Below are 12,220 nucleotides of genomic sequence, written 5' to 3'. Positions count from 1 at the left end.
ATAACAAAATATGCAAAATAAACACAGATCTGTTAAAACGGTGATGATGAAAACAGGAAAATCTTGAATACTTTTATTCACGATCTAATTCTCATTTTGCATTTTATATAGCGAAATTTCAAACTTTTAAATGTATACATTTATTAACCACTGTATGAAGTCTAAAAATATAAAAGAAAATAAAGAATCATCTGAAACTCTTTGTCTTACTTTAAATGATTTTGAATCTTTAGTCTTCACAGAAATTTTTTTTTAAAAATAAATAAAACGGAAACTTTTAAAAAATGAAATCATTCCATGATTTGCGGTTTCGATAACAAAACATAAAAATTTGCAATCCATATTTAAAAAAGATTTGAAGAAAATGAAATTCCGACCTTTGATTATACTTCTCGTCCGTCCTATAGTTTGACTCTAGTGAAGATGTCAATTGGAGTCAATTCAAATGGGTTATGCTAGTTTAATTTAGAAACCTTTTTCTCATTTTGCAAGAGTGATATCACAAGACATCAAAATACTAAGTACTAATATGTGCTAAATATGATATCTGCAGAAATTTTTGTCATGTGAATGTGACGTCTCATGAAATAATTTCATTAAATGTAGGTAGTGTTTTTTTTTTTTTTTTGTAAGCTGTATTTTTGCTACTATTTACATAGACAAGGGGATATGCAAACTTTCCTTTGGATGCAAATGAAGAAATAAAAAATGAGACAGAAATTTCGGCGAAACAACGTAATTTGCTTGAAAACTCAATAAGAATTCTTTTTAAAATTAATTCACATTTTTTAGTTTTAATTGGATGAATGAAGTTATGACTGTATTTCTAAAAATAATTTGGATCAAACCGGGATGTATTGATTATATTAATTTTTAAATTACTATGTCATTATTTTAAAGCCTGTAGTAGATCGAGTACAGCCTCTATTCAAGGCCCAGTTTGCCCATCAACAGCTTAAACCATATATTATACGCATTTTTCCTCAGAATATCTACATAAAAATTATCTAAAAAGATCTTGAATCGTGAAAATACACGATTGCATATACTGTAATTTTTTTAAATTTGTCCCTGGAAACTGTAAACAGTAATTTACGATATTTTAGATATCATTTTAATCAATCTTGATGAGGTGAATTCGGATTTATCAATTGCTAATATAAAGTACTGCTGTTTATTAAAATTATTTGCTTTTCTATAGAGATTTTTGCATTATATTATGGTTTAAACGTTTATAAAATATTATTTTTGCAAACTCAGTATTGCGTAAATGCGTGCAATGATTCTTTTTATTACAATTTTTTCACTTAAAATTTCCAAAGCTATCATATGTAATTTTTTTTCGAATCAAAGTATATTTTATTAAATATTCTTCATGGTTTCACGAATCTAAGAAAGAGTTTAGCAGGTAATTTTTGTTCAACATTTTTTAGAACAAGAATAAATAAATAAACTCAGTTTCATTCTTCTTTATAATTACTATTCGATAAATATTTTATTGTTTTCACTGGAAAATCTAGACAAATACGTGTTGCTAAAGTAACCAAGACAGTTAAAATGTTAAATAGAAATACCGTAAATTAAAGCACAAAATTATATCGACATTATAATTTCTAGCCTCTAAATATTCTTTCTACAGTAAGGTAATAGAAAACTTTTAATTGTTAAAAACAAAAAATGTAGTAAGAATTTTTTATATTAAGTTTATTCTTCTCAGACAGATGTTCATTTCATTTCTTGAATTCTTTAAATTGAAGACTACTTCCATCTATTTTTCTTCTTGTAGTTACCATCCATTCATCTGAAATTAAAAAAAAAAATGCATTAATTGTTTTTGAAGGTAAAAGAACAAAAATATTTTCTATCTAGAGTGTGAAATAACAACTATTCTCTAAACGTGCAATATATTTATTCTGTAAGAAATTTATTCTTTGTAGGTTTTCGTAATATTTGTTAATGCTAACCAGCAGTGAAATTTACATGGAAATATCAAATAACATACTTAATAAAATATTCTTACGCAGACGATAAAAAGGCAAACAAAATACTTGTGCACTAATAGAAATAAAATTACATAATTAAAATGTTTTTAAAATACCATGCTAATTATCGGCATTATAATAAGCACTTTATCCTGTAATACAAAAATTTTTACTTAAAAATGTTATAGAATCTCAAACAAATCTATTCAAATTTTTAATTAGTTCTGATATTATTTTGTAGATCCCACTTGAGGCAGTGGGGTATTTAATAAGCTCTGCTTTAAAATTGGACCTCTGATTAAACATGGTAGCTTCAGGAAAAGAGTTTCTTAAATATATTGATAACTGAATTAGGTTTTATGGACATTTATAAATAAATGTAATATGATAAATGAATCGGTTTTTTGTTTATCTTCTCAGTTAATTTTTCTCTATTAAACTTTGAACTAATCATACTGATAAAAAAAATGTGATAGAATAAATGAATCACATTTTTTTCCATTTTGACAGTTCGTTTTTCGCTATCGGACATAGAACTATGCTTTTCAACATGTAAAAAAAAGAATTTTTTTTCTAAGATACCGTATGAATTAAGACAGGTTACAAGCAACTGCAATGATTTCAAAGAATACAACATTTTTCAATAATTACATAAATTAAAAAAGTTATAAATAAAACAAACGGGGTAGATGTAATTTTAATTACCTAATAAATAGAATTCGATTTTGCATCATTTTATAATGTTATCCTGTAAACTTTTTCTTGTGAACTGATAAGAAATAAGTTTGCAATATAAATATTTATTTTAACCTTACTTAAAATACTCACCTTTATTTTAACCATTATTTATTTTCTATTTCTATTGTTCAAACGCAGTCGTTTGAATCTTTTAAAATTTATTAAGAAATACAGAATTAATAACTGAAAAATAAGTTTCGGACTTAAATTTTCCTTAATAAAGTTGAATTATTGAAAATATTGCATCTTATACTTCAAATATTATAGATGAGTTTATAGACTAAATATCAAATAATTCAAAATTAATGAAAAAGGACAAACTATGCAAATGCTGCGATTATGATTCCGTCTGGAGTGAATCCCATGATCCCTATGATAACTCCATGGAGTGATCACGTGACACGACCCGTCACTGCCGGATGATAAGTATTTTCCAGTTGTCTATGACTTAACAGTTACTGTCCCAACAGCTTATGATCCGCCATTGCCTGATAATAAACTCTTTCCAGCTGGCTGAGACCTAATGGTTGTTATGCCAACTGTTTCATGCTTTTTTTTATTCCTCCTTCCAATGTGATTCCTTTGGATAGACATCCGAATACGATAAAGCTAATCATCCGAAGTCTCATTTTACAGCTTAATGAACAGTGTTATGAAAATTGAATGAGTTGCAAAATTGATTCTATTTTCTTTAATTTTTATATTATAAACAAAGTCTGGTATAATTATTTGAGGATCTATAATTTTCCAATAAATCTTTAAAGGTTTAGTGCTTAAATAACATTATAAAACTATGCATTGTAACCATAATATTCAGACAACATAAAGTGTGCAAGGCACACATTTTTAACAGATAAACATCTTATAGTGCAGTTTTATATAGAAAGCATAAAATAAGCATATGTTATCCATATTTTAAGATGCTAATAATCAGTATCTCTTTCCTATTACATTTTCTTTAAGACACATTCCAAGGTGTAATAGAGAACGTTTAGTGAATTCTTAATTTATTATAATTTAATCACTGAATGTCTGGCATCAACCATTCGTCACAGCAAAATTAATCAATATAAATTTTAGAAATTTTTACACATTACAATGAAGAATTTTTTTTATCTGAAATTTATAAAAGAGCAACGGATGTAGAACACTCATCTTATCTACTTTTGGTACAAATATTCTGTGACAAAACATTTCTCACTTTTTAGAGGAGTTGCCGGGAAACATTTGTGTCACATTCTTGGCCTATCCGGAAAAGTCTATATTTATACCAAAGAATTTCCAAACAGTCAAACTGACAGTGATGCAAATTATGGTTGAAGTAAAACGAAAAGGTACTTCTTTTGATGCTGTCACAAAATACTTATATTTATGTTTCTAAGAAAAATATTTCATGAAGGATTCATCTCGATTTTTAAAATCATGATTAAAGGACCGTTAAATTATACTTATTTCTTTACGGAAAAATATAGTTTATATGAGTATCATACAAGTAAGAATCGTTTAATAACTTCTATTTCTCTACGAATAGGTTTAATTTCGAAAAATAAAAATGTTTGAAATTCCGATATTCCTTCTATCATCATTTATTTTTCATTTCTTTGAAATCTCGAGAATAAAGAATCTCAGTTTCAGTGAATTTTAACTGATAAAATAAAATCTGCAGATTTTGTGAAAATAAAAATAAAATGAAATCTACATCTTTGAAAATTAGAATAGGATTCTGGAATTTTTTTGGAATTATTTTATAGAAATTTGAAAGGGTTTAGAGCAGAAAAAAAATATTTCAGAAACAGGATTTTCTTCCAAAACGCCAATTTTAATTTCAGTATTTATAGCTTAAGACACACTATGACTATGCTACTTTTTCGATATGCACATCCAAAGTTTATTTAAAGAAAACAAAATTGCATGATTCTGTCTGTTTTTTTGTTTTTTTTAAAGTTTTGTTAACAAAATTGAATAATAATATGGTATTAAGTAAAAAAAAATATTCCTTTAATTGGAAATTGTCAAAACCATTTAATTGATGGAACCATCAACCACTTAAATATTACTTCGAAGATTGAAACTAAATTTGAGCTTTTTTTTTATTGATTACATAGGAGTATACCGAATACTGGACTTGCAAAGACAATCATCAGTCGAACTCAAAGATTTAAGTAGAAGATGCGAGTATTCGAAGAGGAAATGAAGCAAGCGTGAGCTATTTTATTGATCCGGAACGGCCATCAAAATACCATCATATTATTCTCACTTAAATTTCATTTTTGACGTTTGCATTGATTGTATGCACAAAGAGAAGCACGAAAAGAAATTAGAGCATTAGAAACAACAATTCCTGCACTTTCTTCATGTTACCTCTCATGAGTTTAAATGAAATGAACAGGAATACGATGAATGACGGGTTACTTTATGTTAAAGGAATGTTGACCCATCATGCTGACAAAAAATATAATTCTATTTGGTCACCTTATATTTAAAGTACCTGGTTTATATCAATAAATTTGTCTTGTTTCAGTTTTTCATCAGTTTAATATTTCATAGAATATAAATTTAGCGCTTTATTATGTTTTAATAGACTAACATCTCATTTTGAAGATATATTAGGCCTATTGGGACAGAAACCATATTTTAGAACCATAATCAAATGGCAAGGAAGCTTGAACTGGTACACTTTTCATTTGGCACAATATTCCACCTCGTGCCAAAATGATGACGTTCAATCCCTAACAACCTATTACGGGGGCATCAAGCCCACTTTCCACGGAGACAAACCACGAGCCTTCAATTATCGAGTTAAGACGAAATTTATTTAACACGAATCCTTCGGAAGTTCAATACGTCTAGATAATATAATGAACTAATATTAACCACTCCGTAATTATTCTAAATGAGTATTTGTTGCTTTATCAAACTTGTAATTACTTAATAAAATGTAACGTAATGTAACGTTTATAAAACGTAACGAAACGTAAGTATGTAATAAATCGTCAACAATTGTAAACAACGGTAAAACTTAAACGTAATAATCACCATTTTACTTATACAAATACAAAGTATATTTATATAAATACAAATTTGTATTTATGCAAATCTTTTCGAAGAGGATATTTAGAAATTCTAAATTTTAACTTAATTCCTTATCTATTGAAACATTCTCCATATTTCTTGAATTGAAACTAAAGGGGAAAAAATATGATAAATATCTGTGTGCATGATATCAAATATAACTGCAAAAGGCTGTGGTGGCTGTAATGGAAAGGTCTCAGTTTGGGAACGGGAAGACTTCAGGCTCAAAAATCTAATCCATTGCAGAGCTTAGATTAACATTTCGGCATGATACACAGTAAACCAGACGTCTTTTATCAAAACACCTCTACTGCTGCTGCGTGGAAGTTAGGAGAGGGGAGCGCTTGATTAGGGATTGTTCTAAGCATAGAATCGCGGTTCAAAATTACTAGGGCCATCTCAATATAGTCTTACTGAATGGGAAGTTAACCAATTAAATTTAGTAATAACTTCAGAGAGTCTCAAATTATTTTTAGTATGCATATTGGAAAGATACGTGATTTGTTTAAGAAAAGATTTATAAAATAAATAGAGAAAAGTTCAATCACATTTGTTGTTAAAAAATTTTCTTCATGAAGACTAAAATTTATGCTTTGTTATAATAAAAATTGCATGTATTTATATAAATGCAGATTAAAACGAATGTTTAGAAAAAAAAGCAAAATAATTCTCGCTATTTCTTTCTTTCTTTCTTTTTTTTTTTTTAATAATGAACCCAGGTACATCTTATTACAGAAAGCACTCAGTTTGCCGAAAATATTAGCTGGCGTTTGTGAAATGAAATTTATTTTTTTAGCAATGAATTTAATATTATTACTTTAAGAACGACTACGAATAATCTTTCAGTTTTTGTCGTTAATAATGATTATTTACAACGTTGTTTATGGCTATAATATGTTTTTTCAAACGTTTTAAGGCAAATTGGCCAAATGAGTTTTTGTGACATATTTGACATCTTGATCGGTTTGATTAATTCAAGCTTATTGACATCTGTTCTGTAAAATCATTTTCAATGCGGATGGACATACATTATTATTTTGACTATAATGTACACCCAACACATTATTAAAAAATAATTAATGAGATAATAGTGTCTGTTCATAATCTGACTATTTGTATATGCATGCCACACATGAGTTTAATTTTTATTTTGTACCTATAGTTTTAGAAATAAATATCGTGAATTAAAATTTGTATTTTAAACATTTGATAGATATTTCTTGTGCTCAATTTTCAAATTTATTTTTCTCTTTTTGTGTTATGTGTTTCAGAAATGTTAAGAATTTCATCCCATAACTTTATTTTCTCCTTTTTTTTTGAAATATTTGTATCTTTTAGTGTATAATATACATAAAAAGGTTTAAATATTATAATAATATGATTTTAGCAGTCTTTTTTCTCTCATAATTTGCTATTTATAAATAAGTAAAATCTATTTCGCTATTACTCTTCATACTCCACGAAACTATTTAAAAAATTAATTCATTTTTTCCCTCCCAAAGCTTCTTAAATCTAATTTACTTATGTTTATGAGTGTTTTTAAAATTAACTTTAGATAAAATTCTTAAATTAAAAATAGTGTTTTTAAAATAACTAATCATAATTTACCTTAAGCGATCCTTTTTTAATGATATTAAGATAATTCCTTGCTCAACAATTAGAATTCAGGATGTTTTATTCTGCCCTCCTGCATCAGTATAATTCATTATTGAGCGTTACTGTGTTATTGTAATAAGCATTACTACTTTCTTGTTAATTAATGGAAGAGTGCAGAATAAAGCATCCTGAATTCTAATTGTTGAGCAAGGAATTATCTTAATATCATTAAAAAAGGATCGCTTAAGGTAAATTATGATTAGTTATTTTTAAAATGTTACTTTTAATTTAAAATTATTGTTTAAAGTTATTTTTAAAATCCTAGATAGACATTAGTAAATTAGATTTAAGAAGCTTTGGGAGAAAAAATTTGCTAAATTTTTAGTTAATTTCGTGACGTATGAAGATTAAGAGCGGAATAGGTGATTTTACTAATTTATAAATAACAAAATATGAAAGAAAAAAAGATTCGATTCAATCTTGACAAGTTTCTAGACTTTGGTTTATTCTAAAAGACAAAGCATTACCATTTACTCAAGTAATGGAAGCAGTAATTTTTAGTCAAGTTGCGAACCATTTAGCAGCATACATTAGCAATGCATGCTTTTTTTACAAAAGTAACCACAGTTAGAATGCCACCAACTGGAATTTCGAACCCATTTATATGTATCCCACAATGTGGATTCGTTTCCATTTGTTCCTTCAATCAATGCGCGAATAAATAAATTGAAAAAAAAAAAGGGGGGGGAGGGGTAATTCTTATAGGAAAAGATGCGCAAGTGAAACCAACTGGAGAATCCTCCCCACCAATTTTTCGCATACTTCCAAGGCATGGGATTTTTATGTTTGACTTTGTAGTGTAGCAAAGAAAATCGAGTATACACTTTTAACCTCTTACCGTTGACTGACTTTATTCAAATTTTAATATAGATCTCTATTTCGGTCTATCTTTATAGATACCATACCAAATTTCTTTTATATACCTCATAACGTTTTTGAGTTATCGTATCCAACCAAAAGATACATATTCCGAATTTTGTATTAAGATTATATTCGGAAATTCCTCCTTCTTCCTAGTAGTGTTTTCAATTATCGTTTTTAGATACACACGAATAAGCAAGCAGAGAGGCACATTGGGCCAAAATTTGATTCAAATCTAGTGTTAAAAAATATGCAAAATTTTATCCATTTAGCTCATTGCGTTTCTGAGTTGTGTTCACATGGATGGGAAGATTTGCAGGCTTGTCTTAAACGAATTTTATACAAAATTTGAAAATAATTTACAGTTTGGGAGTGAAAACCATAAACTAAAATTCATAAATTTAGCACGGTGAATTTTTATCGTGTTCACAGATAGATAGATATAATTCCAAAAATGGTTTTCTGAATTCTTTGAGGGCAAAACACTAATATTCATCAAAATCTCCATATCGCTATGACTTTTTTTTTGTATTGTTCGTAAGTTAAAGTAAATTAGTAAAGGTAAGTACTTCGTAAAGTGAAAAGTGAGTCTAAGAACATTGCCAAAAAACCTCAGGAAGTCCCTTTTTAACATTTTGTGCTATCACATGCATGTACGAGCTGTTTCTATTGAATCCTCTTAGTACTTTTATTCTACATCTGATTCATGCAACAATAAAAATGATTCAAGCTGCTTTTGAAGTCATTCATTGCTAGAGTGAAAATTCTTTTGTAAAAGTTGTTAGAATGGGATAGTGAGATGAATTAGAGTAAAAATGGAAGAAAAAATTCGTAAAACCATAAGTATCTTTACGAATCGTTTGAATAGGATAAAATATTTCTAATTACACTTATGGTCAAGACAATCACAAAAGATATCAGCTGATGAATGAAATATGAATTCAATGGAGGAAACCAAACTCTAAGTACAATTTATCGGCTATTCATAATTTTCATAAACCAGATTTACAACAGTAATATATACATCATACAATTCAATATTTTAATTAGAGATCACTTATCATCTTACTAAAAAATAGAAAAAAAAATTAGAAGTTAAAAGTATTTTTATATATTTTTATTTAACGTTATTGATAAAATTTTGCAATAAACATGTCTTGTTCTGCTTCCTATGCTTCAGTTCTGAAATTTGGCACATTTTTGTATTTTCAATGACAATTTTTGTATTTTTAACATTTTTAGAACTTAATTATCGTCAACTTAATTAAATTTCAATGCTATACAAGTGGTGCCACTTGTTAGTGAATATTGGAAGCTTTATTTAAAGATTTAATATTATTTCTATTAATGAATTATAAATTAAAAGACTAAGAAAAGGATAATAATTTAAATAAAAAATTCTACTTTTCAGTGCACTAAAAAAAGTGTGTTTTTTAAAAACTATTTTTATTAAATTCATTTGTTTAATTTGTTCTGCAGCTTTCTTCAGTTTGTTCAGAATTTAACTATTTTTTCTGCATCAATTTGTAGAATATGAATGTAATATGTATAATTTATCACTCTATTTTTTTAACATTAGTTTTAACAAATTGTCTTTTTTTGTGACTATATTTTAGTAATAAAATGCATAAATTTATACATCATCGTTAAATCCTAATAATAAAAGAAATAATTCTTCAAATAATTTTTAATCAAATTTTACTCTGGATTAAATTTTATGTAAGGAAAAAAATTCCAGTAAATGTAAAGAAATATAATTATAATTAAATAAAATTTATAACATAAATTCAGCAATTTATTGGATAATTATTTTCGATACGATGATATTGAAAGATGAAGAATACATACATTCGAACGATCTCTTAATGAAATTCAACTGCTATTGCTTAAATTATTAGAACTGAAAATTACATAGCTTTAAGTACTTATATAACTTCCTCAAAAGGGGAGACAGCCCACAAACGAAGTATTTAAATTTTACTCCCACACTTCCTTTCAGCCCCACCCCTTTTCATAGAAGGTAAAAATTTAAAATCATGCAACAATGTGTTAAAAATTCGATATGCAAAACCTGTATTTTTTTCACTAGCTTACTTAAAATCTTATCTAAGTGACTCAAGTTTCATCTATGAACTGTAAGAGTTAACCATAAAAATAATTTAACACTTTTAGAACTTTCTTCCCTTTTTTTTTGTTTTCTTCTCCTTTTATTTTTAAACCTATACTGTTACCAGTATTAGGCACAAATTCGAAAGAAGAAAAACATCTCCCAAGCTGGTAAAAGTTTACATTCGCCCTCGCTTGTTTATTCTTTTGTAGGTACATTTCAGCTCAAACAAGCCTTTAAAAATGAGCAAGAGTTTGCGTTGGTGCAAAGTTATTGATTCTTGTTAGAGAGATGCATAAAATTTCTTACCTTTTTCCGTTCTTCATCATTCTCTGGAGCACCATAGCGCGGTGTTTTTCGTGGGCTTTATTCCAAAGGTAATCAGTCAGATCCATTCCCATTGCTGTTTGAGAAGACAGAAATGTGACTAAAAAAAAGATAATGGTATACATGTAACAAAAGTATTTAACTATCTAGATTCTACTGTACTTAGTGATTAAGGAGTTAGATAAGATGACCAGATGTCCAGTATTAGCCGAGACAGTCTCAAGTATCGACTATTTATCCCGGATTGTAGAAACGTCTAAAATTTCTGTTTGAGGAGACAAAAATGTGACTAAAAAGGCAACATGTTTTTAACATTTTTGTTAAATATTTTGAGTATTTAATAGATAACTATTTCTGTTTGAGAAGAAAAAATGTGACTAAAATGGCGACATGTTTTTAACATTTTTGTTAAATATTTTGAGTATTTAATAGATACTATTGCACTTTGTGAATGAGGATTTAGATAAGGTGATTAGACTTCCGGGATTCGCTAGGCCAATTCCAAATTTCGACTGTTTGCCCCAAGTTGAAAACGTATTCAGATTTCTTTACTGACTTGTGTTAAAAAAAGAGTTTTAAGAAGTTGGTTGAATTAGTTAATTTTAAATAAAACTAAACTGATTTTTTTCCTAATTTTTCTACACACATAAAGTGTAGGAAATATCCGGATTTAGCTTTCGATTCTTTATAAATCCTAAAAAATATTTGGATTTAATGCCACCGATTATTCCATTCTATACTTTTCAGGGAATAGTTCATGTTAAAAAAAGGGGTGAACTAAATTTTATTTTAAAAAATTAACATCTGAATAATTCTGCTTTCGAGCTTTTCTTGTTCATAGGTGACCTGTTCCTGTTCATAATGAGGGCAATGTAGAAGAATCAATCTGAAAGAAACATTATAAAAAAAAAAGGTAAGAAAACATTTTATTTCTCTTTTTTTAATTCTTCTAGATCACATTTATTATTATTAATTATTTTAATACTTCTGATTTTATTTATATATATATTTTTTTGAATTTGAATACGGCCCCATCCCTCTTTTTTAATCCGCTTTCCATATTGCCCGTTTCAGAAAAAATTCCATTCACTTAAGTTTGAGCTCGCTGGATGAATAAAATGATGTATTGAGAAGACTAATCCTGTCTAAAAAATGTCAAACATATAACAGAAATATTTATTATAATTGATGTTATATTTAATAAATAAAGAATTAGAGCTCACTGCCAATCGAATAACTTGAATGCTAATTGAAAAGACTAATAGTCATTAAAAAACACTGGGTATGCTGTGATCCAGACGCAGATTATGTTTCCATGGACATGTAAGAAGTTGTATGCATATTTAAACTGTTAAAAAATAAAATAAAATCACAAATAGAATCATTTTCCTGTTTTCCTCCTCCTTCCTACATGCATCCATTTTTTCTTACTTTGGCGAATTTCCATATCATCTTATGCTGCATTTAGTGTCGTGAA

The 12,220-nt window shown here is 27.6% G+C and overlaps 1 protein-coding gene across 2 annotated transcripts in view; it reads right to left on the bottom strand.

Annotated features, from left to right (window-relative positions):
* Nucleotides 1–1,681: 1,681 nt before the first annotated feature.
* Nucleotides 1,682–12,220, bottom strand: part of LOC129961075 (uncharacterized) — a 33,319-nt gene continuing 22,780 nt past the window's right edge. Inside the window, exons 3-4 of one of the 2 annotated variants that reach the window (XM_056074881.1) lie at nucleotides 10,726–10,843; nucleotides 1,682–1,801 (exon numbers count right to left, since the gene is read on the bottom strand). In XM_056074881.1, the coding sequence (XP_055930856.1) occupies nucleotides 1,798–1,801; nucleotides 10,726–10,843 (122 nt within the window). In that variant the 3' untranslated portion in view covers nucleotides 1,682–1,797. The remainder of the gene's footprint in view (nucleotides 1,802–10,725; nucleotides 10,844–12,220) is intronic. The other variant, XM_056074882.1, reaches the window with a different exon arrangement.

This window comes from Argiope bruennichi, chromosome X2 (genome assembly GCF_947563725.1).
Source record: "Argiope bruennichi chromosome X2, qqArgBrue1.1, whole genome shotgun sequence".
Taxonomy (NCBI): domain Eukaryota; kingdom Metazoa; phylum Arthropoda; class Arachnida; order Araneae; family Araneidae; genus Argiope; species Argiope bruennichi.
The sequence above is the reverse complement of the archived record's forward strand: the minus strand, read 5'-3'. Positions and strand labels throughout refer to the sequence as shown.